Source organism: Euprymna scolopes, chromosome 17 (assembly GCF_053919585.1).
Source record: "Euprymna scolopes isolate OS-2025 chromosome 17, ASM5391958v1, whole genome shotgun sequence".
Lineage (NCBI taxonomy): Eukaryota > Metazoa > Mollusca > Cephalopoda > Sepiida > Sepiolidae > Euprymna > Euprymna scolopes.
Window position 1 is genome coordinate 117,096,250 of NC_136498.1, and position 18,642 is coordinate 117,114,891.

The 18,642-nt window shown below is 33.2% G+C and overlaps 1 protein-coding gene across 2 annotated transcripts in view; it reads right to left on the reverse strand.

Moving 5' to 3' along the window:
* Positions 1-18,642, reverse strand: part of LOC145296922 (uncharacterized) — a 120,481-nt gene that overhangs the window by 81,708 nt on the left and 20,131 nt on the right. For both annotated transcript variants that reach the window (XR_013870075.1, XM_080143115.1), the window contains exons 3-4: positions 6,535-6,699; positions 3,264-3,407 (exon numbers count right to left, since the gene is read on the reverse strand). Coding sequence is in view for 1 of the 2 variants with exons in the window: in XM_080143115.1 (XP_079999241.1) it covers positions 3,264-3,407; positions 6,535-6,699 (309 nt within the window). In the remaining variant the exon portion in view is untranslated. The remainder of the gene's footprint in view (positions 1-3,263; positions 3,408-6,534; positions 6,700-18,642) is intronic.

An 18,642-nucleotide genomic window follows, 5' to 3' on the forward strand; every position in this document is an offset into this window, starting at 1 on the left:
ATGAACAGTGTATTTAAAATTGTGAGTAACATAATCATTAAATTCAGTGGTCGTCTAAAAATAAAACCTATTTTTTAACTGAAAAAATTGAAGAGCTACGAATACGGGAGTGGTACCATTATAACGAGTAACGTTTTGTAGTCCAGAATTTATTTTTCTACATAGTCACTACCATTCTTAATGCACTTTCGCCAGGAATTCAATGACTCATTTCTGCTTCTCACGCACGTCTATGATAGGGGTTGCTTTTTTAGAGTATCACACGATCAATATCTGCAACAGAGTCATGAATGCATAAATTCAGTCATCATAACAGTGTTCCTGATCTATTCGGGCAGACTAAAAAATTACTTTTGGAACGCTCATCGTATCAGAGGGCGTAAAATCTCCAACCTTCGAATCAGAGACGATATTGATAGTATGTCTAAGAGTTAGGAACTTATTCAGTTAATTCGTAATATTGACGGTGTCTCCAAGTTATTTGAGGTGGAGATAAGTATTAGGAAAGCGAAGGCGGTGGCCAACAACGCTTCAAAAACAAGCCCGTAATATAGTCGTAAGTGGATGCGGAAAATGTAAAAAACATATATAAATTTAAATATCCGGGTTATCTAATTACTAGGGCTATGACAACAGCATATTATTTTCCTTGTTTTGATTCTCAGGTATATATCCATTGATATATTATATGTTTTTTTATATAGAGTGATGTGGTTCTCGGTTGATTAATTGTGTCTAACTTTGTCAAATATATACTCGAGAGTAAAAACAATGAAAAGAATATGCTGCTGTCATAGCCCTACTAATTACTGAGAAATGGACAGAGACAGACATACTTGCCAGAATAACACAATCAATAGCTGAAGTAGTGGAAATGAAAGCGGTCATAACTTACAACTATAATATAAAGGGCAGTATTTTCAGCTGAAAGTAAAAAAAAAAACTAAAAGAAAAAAAAAGCACCCACAAAGTTGCTATTTTCTTGATCGGTGTTGTCCAGGATAAATAATATAAATTAAAAAATACAAAAGAAAAGACAATATATAGATATATAGTAATGCATATAAAGTTAATCGTTCATTCAATAAGGGTATTACATTAATTAATGGTACGGGATATATTAGTATATATCTTTATACTGTCGTTTTTTTTTTTCTTTTTTCCCTTTGTATATAAGCTTCAACTCAATGGTTGAGCATTGTATTATCCCGATAAGTCTTCTTTTAAAGAGTTTCTCTAATTCTTCTTGATCAGCTCCTCCATATAAATTAAAATAATATAGAAGTTCATTCATTGACCCTAAATTCGAAGAGATTTCCTCGGTAATCGGGGAGGGGGGGGTTCTGTTTTCTACCAATTTAAGGTACTAATTAAAGGGAGGTAACTGTCTTTTTCAGGAAGTTATTTTCCTTATTTCAACTCATTCTTTGGGTAATCTATAAACGTGTGCGGGTACGTGTGTGAGAGAAAGAAAGAGAGAGAGAGCGAGAAAGAGAGAGAGAGAGAGAGAGAGCGAGAGAGAGCGAGAGAGAAAAGAAGAGAGAGAAAGAGAGAGATAGAGAAAGAAAGAGAGTAATCGGCTGAGCGAAGAAGAAAAATGGGTGGTGGAGGGAGGGAAAGGAGAATAGAAAGCCCTGCTACTGAAAAATAAAACTGGCCTGGACACTTACTGAATATCTATATTTCCACAAGGACGTGAAGCATGGCCACTAAATGATATTAATAGAATTCAGGCATTCGAGATTAGGTGCTACTGAAAAATCATGAACATAATGAACGATGTGACGAACAATATTGTCAGGGATGGAATAGCGACAGCATGAACCCGCATATTCTAATTCTGTCGATTGTTTGTGGTAGAAAACTCGACTGGTTTGGCTGCACCGTGAGACCGAATTGACTGATAAAGGAACAGTGAACATTGCAACGGAACTGACCGAGAGAAAAATATGTAGAAGAGCGATATTGAAAACCAAAAGAAGTAACGCGTGTTATTGTTTTGTACGGCAACAGTGCCTCCACCATGATATCATCTTCTCAAGCCGGAAAATACGTTCCTTCAATAAGTTTCTAGACATGTTTTGTACATGCATTTACAATTGTCACGGACACTTGAAAATTCAGTATGTTATTGCTATACATCTTATAGGATGACTGACCAATTTTTATGATTTCAGGCTCAAATTAACAGCTACAGCAGATATCGGAATACACTCTACTAAAGCCTGATTGTCATAGCAGGTGAATTTCAAAAATGCAATCTGGATGTGAGGACACTTTAGAAGAACGATCTGCAATAAAATTCTGTTTTAAACTTGGAAAAAAATGTCACAGAAACGTATGGAATACTTCAGACTGCTTTTGGACCATCTTACATGGATCGAGCATCAGTTTTTGAGAGGCATAAGAGATTCAAGGAAGGCAAGAATTCTGTGAGGGATGATGAGAGAAGTGAGAGGAGTAAGGAAGTCAAAACACCAGAGTTGATTGGCCAAATAAAGAATTTCATAGATAATGACCGTCGTGTGTCTATAGAACCAATAAATGCACAGTTTGATGGCAGTGTAAGAACTGTGCACACATTTATTCGTGAGGAACTGAAAATGTGAAAGATTTGCGCGAATGCACCAATCACCTACTCTATCTTTGTCACAGACTATTTAACCAAGAAAGTATCAAAGCAGTTCCTCCAGGCCTTATTCCAGACCTTGACCTCTCTGCGACTTTTGGTTATTTTCTAAACTCCAAAAAATCTTAGAGGCTGCGTTATGAGACAATTAAAGAGATGAAAGAATTTGTGACGAGGGTCGTTGTCACCCTCACACAAGTGGATTTCGATGGGACCTTCCAGAATTTGTGTGAACGGTACAAGTGCATTGCAACCGGAGGAGATTACTTCGAAGGGGGCTAGAGTGTCATGTGTGTACTATCAATAAATATGCCCAAACGGAAAAAAGTCTGGAAACTTATTGAACGCACCTCGTATAAAATACCCCGCATATTTTGTTACTTCGGGATAAAATCTGGATCATATAGATTGGAATAAAACTCAACTCTAAATTTGCCAATATATCCACTGGGGGAAAACATATACACGGAATACTTTGAAAGGATGACAATCAGAATCAACAGCTGAGGTACCTTTTATGTTCTAGCCACAAGTTTTACTTGACCATCTGAGCCTTAGATGACCATCACAATGAGAACTAAGAATGTATATTTGACCTTCGTAGGTGGCATAAAATATGAAAATGTTTACTTACTCTCCCCAACAAGAAAATCCCTAAAATGGACGCACACTTTGAAGCCCATCTCGTTTTCCAGCGTCGGAAGCAAGGTGCTCAAGACCCAAAATTCGTCGCTTTTGGAAGAACGGAAAGATATAAACGCATCGTAAAGTTTGCCATCTGTTGTTTTTTAACGAGAAAGAAAAAAGAGAGAAGAAAAAAAAATCACGTGATTAAACATTAGAAAACATCAGACAAACATGGAAAATCATAAAAATCATAACGCGGGAAAAGAGGAGATAACGCTTGTGAGAAACTGTGCGCACTATAGGCTAGCAATCTGCGCATTGCGTAACTGATCTCTAGAAGTACGAGTGTCGTCTCAAAATAAATGCATTTTATTTTTTAACTCAAAAAGAAAAAAAAAAGGAAGCTGAAAAGTAACAATGACGGGAGTGATAGAACTAAAACGGGTGACCTTTTGTTCCCCATAATTTATTTTCCTACATAGTCACCATCATTATCAATCCACTTTTACTAGCGATGGACGATGTTTATGCGTAGGTGTCCGGAGCATGTTTTGTCACTCACATCTTTATCGCCACTCTGAAATCGACGAACCCATCTCCTATGCTGGTATCAACTGCATCGGTTTCGTAAACAGGCGCCGATGAATGTTGATCGGTCCAATATTTTCTTCAGGGAAGAAAGTCAACGATACATCTCTCCTGACTCACGACCATGACAGGGGTTACTTTCTTATAGTCTTACACTGTCAATATCTGCAACAGAGAGTGGAACTCCCGGGCCATGAATGCATAAGTTCAGTCATTTTTCAGATTTCAATTTTTGTGAAATTTGTGTTTTTCTTCATTCCATTGAGGACCTGACTTTCTTCAAAGCAACATCCTCCGACGAAGTCTTTGGTTATTCATTACTAATTGACCGAAACATTGCCATGATCGTGTAGCAATATTATAAATGCACGCGTAAACATAAATAAAAACTATATATATATACTAACAAAAGTACCCGTCGTTGACTGGGTTCAAAAACAGCCTACAGAAAATGGACTCTGATTTATGAAAGTATGATAGGTTATGAAAAGGAAGGGTTGTAAAGAGATAGCTTCGAATTTGGGGGTATCAAAACCAAAGCAGAATATGATGAAAGTAAAAATAAAATAAATAAACCCCATAATTTATTATACCATACCTGTTCACACTGAAACACTAATCACAATATTCTGTGGATCTATATTAAAAAAACCTTGTTAAACTTTGTGACATATTTCCATTCTATGGAGGTCAGGTGCGAAAGAACACCCCATAATTTTATTATACCATATTTCTTCAAACTGAAACATAATTATCAAAGTATACTTACGCAGATAGATATGAAAAGTCTTTATTACAGTTTGTGCCTATTTCTATTCTATGGAGACCAGGCGCGAACGCAGACACCACAATTTTATTATACCATCCCTATTTAAGTTAAAACATACTTATCAAAGTATTCTTATGTACATCTATATTAAAAACACTTGTAAAAGTTTTTTTTTTAATTTTTAAATTTTTTATTTCCATACTTTGTGGACCAGGCGCGAACGCAGACCCCACAAATTAAATGAACCACCGTTCTGCCAGATCAAAAATACCCATTCCTGTGTTTCGATACATCTTCTATCATTATATGTAATCAGTTTTTTAAAATAGTCAACCATATAGGAGCCTATTCGTGACCCCCCCACATACACACATTCAGCTTATATATATATATATATATATATATATATATATATATATATATATATATATATATACAACTTGGATGTCTTCAAGTCCAACATAGACAAATCCCTGATGAATCGCCCCATTTATTAAATCTCCAATACTAACTATTACTACGATACTATCCCATTGATTACTGTACACGCAATAACCCTTATCCCCGAGTGGCTTCCGGGCCTTGATAAGTGGTGACCGCCATGTAATATGTATACATAAGCATAAGCCTGAAGAGTCCTAAAGTGGATGAAACGCGGAATATTCAGTGTAGCTTAATCGCCATATATATTTTATAACTTACTAACTAGCTCTACCTACGTATTGAGCACTTTTGAAGTAAATACTTAAAGTTTACGCATAAATTTATACTTTCGTATATTAATTTTATGTTAGTAAATTAAGTAGTTATATATATATATATATATATATATATATATATATATATATACATATATATATATATACATATATATAAACATGGCGTAATAAAAGAAAAAAATGAAAAGTAAATTGCAACTTCCCTCCCAATTTTCGGATTTTGTAATCGTGCCACAAAATCTTTTCTATGGCGACAATTTTATCTTTCCACTTTTCTGGTACTTACAGACTAATCAATACCAACAGACTAACACAACAAACCCCTTTACAATTAGTTAAATATGCTGGTATTCTAGCTGGTGAATCAATCAATAAATTTATATATCTATAAAAATGAAAATGTGTGTGAGGACATTTATCAACCTATATACTCAACGAGTTTTTGATCTGCAGACGTGAAATTTAGTATATAGGATCTTCGGACACGTGGAAAACTTTTTAATCCGTTTTCATCCAGAAAAAAGGTTGCTAAGGAATAAAAATTGAAAATCGGTACGTTGGAATTATCGGATGTTTATTTAATTGCTAACTGTTTCACGATGTCGCATGCGTGGATAGTTCACATTACATATTACTTGTGATACGAATAAGTAGTTTGAAAACACCTTTTAAAAAAAACGTGTCACGGCTTATCGTGCTTGACTGACTGTCTGTAAGTTTTGGTTTCGATCTCAGCTCGAGTATTTTTTTTTTTTATTTTTTATTTGCAAGCAGTGACCGGATTAGAAAAAAAAATCGTAATTCTCGCATGCACATGTCTCAGTTTCTGTATGAATTAAAATATAATATTGTTGTGGTAGCACACATTCATTTGCATATGTGGATAGTAATTACACATAAATAGGAAGACTCAGTTAGTCTGAGTGTGTGTTCACCAGAAGCTACCGAAGGCCGCCGAGAGCAGATATGTTTCTCCAGCAAAGACTCTCTTATTTGACACCATTATGTAAATATCCTGTAAATATACCTTTTCCTAATACACTTCTTATTTGATCTACCTTTGTTTGTTGAGTCGTCATTTGTATTGCCTTCTACGTTACTTGTTTCAACCTGCAAACTTAACAAATATTTATGCGTATTTTACGACCGGGCAACACCTGGCGACCTGCTAGTATTAAAATAAAATGGAGAAAAGAAATTACCTGAGTCTTCGTATTTTTGCAGGTAGTAAACGATTTTCATGACAAAGATCATCCGTTTCCTCCACATCAAATAGACGAGCAACACGAAAGTCAGAAGCAAAAAAATGGTGAAGACAATCACAAAGATCAGATACGGTTTAGCTAACTCGGCAGTTTTGACTGGAGCTGAGGACAAACGGAAAGAAAGACAACGTTATTCAAAATGTATATACAGAGTGGGATGATACATTTGTCACCCTAAAGAAAACAACACTACAACTTTATTTTAAAACTATGTAGTAGAGCTGATATCTATTCAATGTAGCCGCCTTCAGCCTCAATCACCACCTCGGTACGGGCCCGGAACTGGAAGCATGCCTTTTCCACAAGCGCAGCGGAAGCTCGGCGAATACTCGGCGGATAGCAGCGATCAGGCTGACTTTGGTGCTGTGGGAGGTCATGTTGGTGATGTTATCAATGTTTTACCAAACGAAGTAGTCCAGTTCAGATCGGGGTGAAGGAGGGGCAGTGAGAGAAGGGTACAAAGTCGTAGCACTCTTTCTGAAGCCGAGCCTGGTTCTCTTTGAACTTTTGGGCCGGCACCGAATCCTGTTGCCACAACCAGAGTCTACCAGCAGCCATCTGATTGCACCAGGGGATCACCACACTCTTCAGCACGTCCAGGTACACTGATGTTGATTTCAAGCCGACTTCGAAGAGGCGAGGTGGTATGATGTGTCCCTCACTTGACACCACATCAAAAACCAAAACCGTGGCTGGAAACTTTGTTGAACTATGCCCTTAAGCGTTGAACTGTCTGGATTTGCATTTTGATGGTGCTTGTCATGACTTCGATCGGTAGAGAGCATGAATTGTACAGCGGCACATCTCCGATCTCGCTCGTTGAACATCGTATCACATTCAGACATGATAGAAGGCTTCTATCGCTCTTGGGATCTGTACACAGGCCAACTAGTAGATGGTCTGCAAAAAAAAAAAAAAAAAAAAAAAGAAATGAAAACCGGGTTTAATCGAACGGAAATGGAATCATGTCGTCTTTTCTAGGGCGACAATTTTATCGTTCCATCAGGTATATTTTTTTTATACTTACAGACTAAACAACAATACCCACAGACTCACACAACAAACCCCTTTATTAAGATTTATGCTATGCCATTCAAAGAAGGCAACAATGATGACATCGGTGTACAACAAAACACTATATAAACAATATATAAATAATATATAAATAATATATAAACAATATATAAATAATATATAAATAATATATAAATAATATATAAACATTATATAAATAATATATAAATAATATATAAATAATATATAAACATTATATAAATAATATATAAATAATATATAAACATTATATAAATAATATATAAATAATATATAAATAATATATAGATAATATATAAACACTATATAAATAATATATAAATAATATATAAACATTATATAAATAATGTATACGATTCACTTTACCTTGCTAGAATATTACTCACATCTGAAAGAATCCTGTACCTCTACAAAGCCACCATTCGCCTGTGCATGGAGTATTGTTCCCACATCTGAGCTGGTGCATCTACCACTAGTCTCTTCCTCTTGGACAGGGTCCAAAACAGAGTTCCCAAACTAATAGGCCTCGCACTATAAACTGTGATGTTCGATTGTGTAAAAGTGTTGGCTTAAAGTCAAAATCGAACTTTCTCCTTTAATCGGATCTAATCGGATTTAATCGGATTTTTTCGATTATCGATTATCGATACTTATCAAAGCCATTCCACGTAAAAACACCCCTAGACACATCAAGTATCTTCGTGTGAAATTTTAAAAAAGAATCGGCCCAGCCGTTTCCGAGTCTATAGTACACACACACACACACACACACTCTCTCTCTCTCTCTCTCTCTCTCTCTCTCTCTCTCTCTCTCAGCAATAATAAGGATACGATATATATAATTAAACGAAGGCTGATTTCTAAATCATATTATATTCACAAGCGGTCCCTAGTCTCATATATGTCCCGGTTTGAGGACGTAAGGACGTTACGCTTTCCAGTTCTGACACGAATCTGTCGACGTTCTCCTACATACGACGCCGGAAGATGACGTTGGTTAAGTGGTTAAAGACACGGACTGACAACCTGGATGTGCCAAGTTCGAACCCAGTGGGTTCCACAAAAACAATTTTAATCAATACGTTGGCAATGTGCACATGGTCCTCTCCGTAATTATCCAATGTTTTTCTAGGAAAAAATTCCTTACTAGAGAAATATCGGAGAAACCAATACCAACAATGATCATCTGGTTCACTCGAAATGAATAAATAAATAAATGCTGCTCAACTTTCGATCCATCTGACATTGGCCAGCCTCAAAGTTGCTTAACTTCGGTGAACTATCGGAGACTGGTGTGTCAACCTGATTATACTGGCCTATATATATATGTTTGTAAGTTGTATATTTCCTCCAGGTGATATGTAACGCGATTCGTTAAATCGTTGTGTATTTTCCATAAGATAAAAATAAACGTACATTTAAAATGTCCTGAAACATGAAGCACAATATGAGGCAATGTTATTTTTAATGCGTAGTGACGGTGGCCTCACTTGGTGATATCCAAGGCCTTTTCCCAAAACGATAACAATTCAATTGTGAGTTTTCCCACAAAAAAGAAGACGCTATGTTTCAGTTCTATTGTCGATCAAATATCTTTAACTGTTTTCACACGCGGCCTGTGCCTCTCTGCGATAAATTAATGGCATGAAAATATTGAGATTTCGAATATTTCTTTTTCACTGAACTCAGAGAATCGGGCGTTACTTGAGATGACAATTATCATAAAACTATATTTTAAACATTTATAATTAAGGAGAGTAAAAACTGAACCATTGGACTACTTTAACAGCTTCGTAACTCTGAATTCTCTTATTTTATCCTTACATTCCATAAACGATATTCCTGAAAAGGGGAAAAGAATTGCTGTTTGCCTACCTTACACTGTTGGCTAACTCTGGAGTAATATATATATATATATAAATATATATATATATATATATATATATATATATATATATATATATATATATATATATATATATATATATACTAGCAATCTCCGGCTTGCCCAGGTGTTTTGAAGTGTATGCTGAGGAAAAAAAACGGTCAATTTTTTTAAACTTTGACCCCTATTATGACCTCTTAACATTTATTGTTTAGGGATCAAGTAAAGTTAATAAGTTAGATCCATGTCCAAGGAATCTATATATAAAATATCACGTGTTCAGACCTTAAATTGTAGGAGGAGTTTGGTAGAGTTCTCAAAGGTCTAATTGTTGAATATTGACCACTTAATCGCCAAATTTCTGTCGAAAACCTATCACATCGATTTTCCCAAATCTCAGTACCCTGTATATCAAATTTCGAATCTGTAGGCTTAAAATTGACAGAGTTTTAGCGTAGGGAAATGCACACAGACACACAGACACACACAGACACTATCACTTATACATATATATAAACATAAACATCATATATATAAGGATAATAGTACGCCATATATATAACAAAAGACCATTATTTACTGAAGTGAAAGGAAAACCCGGAGGAACTTTACCCAAAAATAAATCTATATTTTTTGTGTGTATTGATAGTCTGGTACTTATACAGTTTAGTGACGACATTAAAAAATGGAAATATTGAAAAAAAATTTTATTGTACGTAACTGTTATAGACTGAAGTTCGCCGAAAAAAAATTTCACTTCATTTGATCAAGTAGTTTTTTTTTTACAGCGAAAAACAATGATTTATCACGGCTACGTCAACGTGGCCATTTTGGAAATGTTATTGCAGGCTGGCTAACTCTGCCGTACATAGCAGAATACCTCCATTTTAGGCCAATCTAGCCTTTTTCCCCCCACCAGAATGAGATTTTTTTTTTTTTTTTTTTTGCGAAGACAGATGCCATTTTTGGGGTGTTTTTTTTTTTTTTTTAAATTTGTAACAGAAGTAAATAAACGAAGTTTCGAAGTTATCCATGCGACCCATGCGTGTCCAACTGAGCATGTTTCGAAAATAATCTCGTATAAAAATTCTTCAATTCTTTGCATTCTTCAATTTCTTTGCATATTCAATAGTATTCTTATTTAAAAAAAAAAAACGCAAAAAAATTGCAGATTTAAAAAAAAAAAAAGAAAAAAAAAGTAAAAAAATTGCAGATGTGTTGTGCGCATCTCAATATGGCGAGAAAAAAAAGGCTAGATTGCGAAATTTGGCCTAAAATGGAGGTATTCTGCTAGGTACATTTCCAAAATGGCCATATTGACGTCGTCGTGATAAATAATTGTTTTTCGCTGTAAGAACAAAATTACTTGATCAAATGAAGTGAAATTTTTTTTCGGAGAACTTCAGTCTATAACAGTTACGTACAATAAAATTTTTTTTCAATATTTCCATTTTTTAATGTCGTCACTAAACTGTATAAGTATCGATAGTCTTATCAACACCCCTTTTTTCTATTTATTTAAAAAGAAAATACAACTTTATACAGATTCCCTATTAGTTTTTTTTTCGGTTCTCTTATACGATGATCATCTTTATTTAACTATTACGTGTAATTATATTCATACAGATATTCTATATGATTTATATTTGCGTAATATTTGCGTAGAAATGAAGAAAATCAAATTTACTGTGTATTTATCGTGTTGCCATAACAGCGTGACGTAGCCAAGGACGGTAGTGGACGTGTGCGTGTGTGCGCGTTTTCGTGCTGTATTGTTTGTAGTAGTAGTAGTAGTAGTACTAACAATCTGTCCCGCGTTTGCTTTCCTGTTGTGTGAATGGCGGACGTTGAGTCGGAGGTTGGATTGTGATGTCTGTAATTTTCGTATTTTTGTAATTTGTAAATGGCAAGTTAGAAAAAAATTAAACCCTTCCAAGATGGACAATAAATAAGACCAAAATATTTATGGTAAAGTTAAGAGCGTAAGAACTATACTTTTTTAGGAGGTGTGATTATTGGATTAACCAATCAGAAATCGTCTGTGGCACAGGGCACACACATCTCTGTTTTTATATATATATATATATATATATATATATATATATATATATATATATATATATATATATATATATATATATATATATATATGATATTAGTTTTTTTTTTTTGGAAAAAGAAATCCAGCAGAGTGCTAAATTAAAAGGAAAATCCGAAATGTAAGAGCGTATTTATATTTTGTGTACAGACAGTTGTTAGATGAGACAAGTCATTGGTACTGTCGGTTTCAAGCCCGATAGTTAGGACAGCTTAAGATACCTATATCAAACTCTAATCTAACAACTTTCTGTATACAAAAACAAAAGATATATTTATATATATATATATATATATATACATATATATACATAGAGAGAGAGAGAAAGAGATAGATAGATAGATAGATAGATAGATAGATAGATAGATAGATAGATAGATAGATATGTGTGTGTGTTCATTTTCCAACCTCAATTATTGACTTCATCTATTACAAAAAAAATTTACTGTCTGCCTCGTCAAATGACAAAAGTCAAAATGAGAGAGGGGATATAATATGATTTTTAGGGTTACGAGTGGATGTTAACACCGTTTTATAGTATCATTTTTAACCTTTATAATCTTTTTAGATACCCCCTTCTTTCTTTAGTTTTTATTTGTATAAGTTTAAGTCCATTGCTTATTTTAATAACCTCCCTTCGCATCAAATACTCACTCAATAAATTTTAAAAGATTTAACCCCAATGTTTTCCCTTTTTTTCTTTCCTAATTATTAACCCTCCATTTTTCTAATTATTTTTTAACTTTTACTCAAATCACGCAATTGCCGCAAACCCAAGATAAACAATAGAACATATATTAAACGCAACTAACTGGACGTATATTAACTATTTGTCATATAAATGCTTTCCCACCCAACATATGTAGGGCGTATATATAGGATATAAAGGACTATATTAGAATGCAATCAACTAGACGTATGTTAACATTACGGCCGAAAGAAGCCTCCCGACAACACTTCATTACATGTAACCGTCTCAGCCAAATCATGGCAGCGTCTGCATTTTGACACGCTTAATTCATTTCAAATACGTAACCCTCACACTCGTCAGTTTTTAATTCAACTTAATTTGATTATGACGGAAATCTATGCTTCTTTCCTTCTTGTTTTGTTAATATCGGCTCGTTACCCTAAAAATCATATTTTATTCCCTTTCTCATTTAGACTTTTGTCATCTGACGAATCAGAGAGTAAATTTTTTTTGTGTGTGGAAACAATTGCAATGAATTAAGTCAATATTTGAGGTTGTAAAATAAAAAAACATATATATTTTTAGCACTTTTATCCTGTTTTTTGTTGTTGTTGTTGTTGTTGTTATTGCTTTTTTTAAACTATTTTTTACAGTTGTTGCTTTTTTACTATTTTTTTTTTTACTTGCTTGAACCGGTTTCCATAAACAATAATAATAGATATAATTATACTGCAACCGTGTTAAGGTGACTGTACAGGCGCGATTACTTGACACGCCTTGTACTGTCAGGGCAAAATTCCGAAAACAGAAAGGCTGTCTTTAAAAAAAAAAAAAAAAAACTCGGATTTTACGGATCTTTGTGCATGGATGTTTTAAATTAGGATCCACATGAGCCCAATTTTTTTAGTCAAATAAATGCATCAACTCAAAATTGCCAAAGTTTACATGTGTATTCTTCAGGCCTTTTCTGATTAAACCCTATACAGTTTTTGTATATATTGCAAAAAAAAAAAAAAAAAAATCCTCACATTTATAAAAAATGAAAAATACTAAAACCGACTTAAGTTTTCAAAAATACATCATTATTATTGCATGTGCACGAGATTTACACAGGAAAAGCATAAATACATGAAACCAGAAATAATAATAGAGAACTAACCTTGGAAAATAAATAACGTAAATCTAAACTAGCCCTAATTCTAAACCTAACCCTAACAATTACCTAACTTAAACCATAGTTCGACGCATCTTTATAAAAAACTCATAACTGGCAGATCTAACTATTTGCTAATCTTATTTTTCTATTAGTGCAGGTTTCTTATTCTAGAGGAGACGACTTAGCGTTCCTTAACAAGAATAACAATTGCGACTCTTCTTCTATAAGATTTTTACGTTTTCAGTTGAAACGCACCCAGTCCTGTTTCCATGGTTACAAATAATGTTGCTTAAGTGCATTTCCAGATGAGCGGTTGCGTGACAAAGGCAGTTAATTTCGTGCAGAAATTATAAGAGAAATTTCAAAAAGAAGAACCTGGATGTTCTTAAGATGTATCCGCTCAATCCGTTGGTTTATCCATGAAAATAATAATGTTTTTTTGTTTTTTTTTAATGAAAGACTTATAGCGTGTGAGTTGGTTTGAATATGATAGACGACCTTTCGTCTTTTTATGTGCTATGAATCACGCGAACAATTCAAAGCTAAATTGGTTCTTAGTAATGAAAACAGGTAAAATATGATTTAGGAACACAACAACACACGCGTACTCTCTCAATCTCTCGATCTCTTTATATATACAAGAACCCAAGTTTTCCCAGCTGGGCAAACTTGGATTCTTGTACCAAAAAAATATCCAGTAAATAAAACGTTGTTTAGTAAATCGTTATATTTTTGCATTTTTTTTTTTTTTTTTTTTTTGCATTCCCATACACCAAACATGGATATAAATATCACTAAAACATCCGCTGGGTCATAAGCTTCATTTTGGTACCTTACTTGCCTGGGTGGGTTGCCGGTAGGCTGAGATAAACCGCGCCACACACACACACACACACACACACACACGGTAAATCGAACTTACTAAGGGAAATAATAACTTCCGGTGAATACCGGAAAAATATCCAGTAAATAAAACATTGTTTAGTAAATTGTTATTTTTTTATTTTATTTATTTATTTATTTATTTTTGCATTTCCGTACACCAAACATTTATATAAATATCACTAACACATCCGCTGGGTCATAAGCTTCATTTTGGTACCTTACTTGCCTGGGTGGGTTGCCTGTAAGCTGAGATAAACCGTGTCACACACACACAGACAGACAGATATTAGGAAAATTTATAATATATATATATATATATATATATATATATATATATATATATATATATATATATATATATATATAGTCATCCACATACAGAACTGTTTCGCTGTTTCACGGTACATCAGTGCGGCTAGACAGGCAACTACCCCAAGCCAGGATATATATATATATATATATATATATATATATATATATATATATATATATATATATATATATATATATATATTTCTGTTGAAATATGAGTTTTTCAATTCAAAATAGTGTAATAAAAGATGAAATAAAAGATTTTGTAATCATGCTCAAATGCATTTTCTATTCTTTTGGTAGATTGAGAGTAAGTTTCACGTGCCTCACCACAGTGACTTACACCGCAATACATTGTAGTCTACATTGCACTGTAGAGAATCTGCTGTTTATTTTATAAAATTATTTTATATACAACGGCTTGAATTAACGTTTAAAATGCAAAAATCGAGTACCATAGTTCAATTGTGTTCTAAACAGAAATATTCCTTTCGAACGAGCCCCTGTCATATTAAAGAGCCTACTGTTGATTTTATATGCCTGGTCTTTCTTTTTCTTTCTTTCATTCTTTTTTTTTTTTTTTTTTTTTTTTTTTTGCTTGTGTGGTAATAAAACTTCTCAAATTCGCTTGTGGCGTTAATCTGTATAAAGTGGTAACTTTGGTTAAAATTGTCTTTTCCTTATTCCACAAGATTTCTTTCAATTATCGATACTTATCGAAGACATTCCGATACAAAACCTATAAAAGAACACTGCCAGATACATAAAGTATATTTGTATGAAATTTAAAAAAAAAAAAATCGACCTAGTCGTTTAGGAGTCTATGGGTAACGAACTCATACACACAGAGAGACAAATTTCCTTTTATAAAATGATAGAGTTTTATGTTATATCTATCTATATATCTATAAAAGTGAACGTGTCTGTGTGTCTGTGTGTTTGTCTGTGTGTTTGTGTGTCCGTGTGTCTGGCTGTCTATGTACATTTCCCTACGCAATAACGCTGTCAATTTTTAGTCTACAGACTCGAAATTTGATATACAGAGTACTGAGATTTGGGAAAATCGATGTGATCGGTTTTCGGTCAGATATTTGGCTGTTAAGGGGTCAAAGTTCAACGATTTGACCTTTGAGAACTCTACCAAACTCCTCCGACAATTTTACGTCTACACACTTGAAATTTTAGATATAGGTTCCTTGGACATGTATCTAACTTAATAACTTGATTTGAGCACAAAACAATAAATGTTAAGGGGTCATAATAGGGGTCAAATTTCAATGATTTGACCTTTGAAAACTCTACCAAACTCCTCCGATAATTTTCTAAAATTTCAACTGTGTAGACCCAAAATTGTCGGAGGAGTTTGGTAGAGTTCTCAAAGGTCAAATCATTGAACTTTGACCTTTTAACAGCCAAATTTCTGACCGAAAACCGATCACATAGATAATCCCAAATCTCAGTACTCTGTATATGAAATTTCAAGTCTGTAGACTAAAAATTGACTGAGTTATTGCATAGGGAAATATACACAGATAGATAGATAGATAGATAGATAGATTAAACAAAAATATATACATATACATAAATATATATATGGAAACAATATTGTGTGTCCTGTAAACTTTTTACGCAAATATTATGCCAGTATAAATCATGTAAAATATCTGCATGAATATAATTACACGTAATAGTTAACTAAAGATGATCATCACATGAAAAAATCGAAACAACTAATAGGGAATTAAATAAAATAAATCTTTAAAAGAATATGCAAATTAGCGAGATCTTTTGCAGATGAATTCAATTCCATGACCCATATATAAAAAGTTGTATTTTCTTTTTAAATAAATAGAAAAGAGGGTTTTTAATATTAATATCAATACACACAAAAGAAACACGAATTTTTAGGAGTATAGATAGATAGATTTGTTTAATAAAAATATATACGTATACATAAATATATATGGAAACAATTTTGTGTTTACTGTAAACTTTTTTCGCAAATATTATGCAAGTATAAATCATGTAGAATATCTGCATGAATATTATTACAAGTAATAGTTAACTAAAGATGATTATTCCATTAAAAACCCGAAGCAACTGATAGGGAATTAATTAAAATGAATGTTTAAAAGAATATGCAAATTAGCTAGATTGTTTGCTAGTGAATGCAATTCCACAACTAAGATATAAGACAATTGTATTTTCTTTTAAATAAATAGAAAAGAGGGTTTTTAATATGAATATCGATACACACAAAAGAAAAACGAATTCATAGGAGTATTGATGATAGATAGATGTAGAAACTACGCGTAGAAAGAATTAATAGTAAAATAAAACCAATCTTCTGATAAATAACTGAAAAAGCAAATGAATAATTAATGAACGCTTGTTTTGCAAATGAATATGCAAATTAGTTAACATTCATGAAGCTGTAAATAGCTTATGGCGTAATGGAAATATACAGCTTCTAATCCAATTTTCGGAATTTTTAATCATTTCAAAACGCACTTTATTTCCTTTGGACGGATTGATTGTTGCTATTTCTTCCGATGAGTTTAAGCGCAAAATAGATTCACTAATTGATAGAATGATTAAGTGATTGATTTTGTGCTACGAAACAGATAGTGTCAAGAATTGTAAATGTCAACTGAATTAACGGAATAAATTATAATCTGGTCAACATCATGAACTTTGGAATATAGTCTTTTGCCATTTATTCACTATATATATATATATATATATATATATATATATATATATATATATATATGAACCTGGTCTGTGTGTGTAATATTCTCTACAAAATTAATCTTTCAATTTTTGGTCTATAGACTTGAAATTTAATGCATATGGGATTTGAACCTGCAGAAAGGATTTGCGTTCGTATTTAGCTGGTCAAAATAGCTGCTAAGTGGTAAACATTAAAAAAAATGGAACTTGGGAGAAGTAAGTCGACTTAACGTGCTCTTGTACGCAGGTGCAAATATACATTTATACGTAAAAATTGGTTAACTTTAAACGTTTTTTGATCCCCCTGACGGTAGCTCAATCGTTAACGACTAATGCTCGGCACTAAATGTTTTTGTTTTGAATCTAGCCGATGGCACCAAAATCATTGTTCTTTGTTTTACTTTTGAAAACATTACTATGCATTGGGTACAATATAATAATCAATAGAAAATTGACTCTATAGTAATAAATACAGACTCTACATAAATCATGTTTAAGCGTATTTTACAACCGGGGGAAGTCACTTTTGTACATTAGGTACATTATAATAATCAATAGAAATTCAGGTCCTGGATATGACCTAAAACTATATCCGATGGTGAGGCCCCACCTTGCGGGCCTTGGGGAGTGTGGAGCCACCCTTTAATTGCCATTGCTCCCAGGTCCACTCTGACTCGGAGTGGTAGTACCTGTTAGGGTCCCAACTATGGGTTAAATAGAATCTGACTTTAAATATATATATATATATATATATATATATATATATATATATATATATATATATATATATATATATATATATACTCCATTAAAAATCGTTCCTCAAAATAACTAGATTCGGCATTAAATAACCTGAAAAAGGTTGATATGCCGTAAAACAAAACCAACCAACCAATAGAAATTCAGCTCATATAATAATAATAAATAAGAAACATGCATAGATTAAAATATCATATTGAAGCGTATAATTGAGCATATGTATGAGAGGTCATATTTCCGATTAGAAATCGCAGTGTATTTACCGTGCAAACATATGTTTAGGGCTTCAAGGTAACTTTTTCTAACACGTGACGATAATTATTACGACCTACTATCTTACAAAATCGTGCGATAAAACTCATTTTATCACAGACTTTGAAGATTCCGGTAAGCTGAAATAATTATCGGCTGAAATCAGTTGGATAAAAGTTACCCTGTAATATTTAATTAGTTGGAATTCATTATTGAGATGA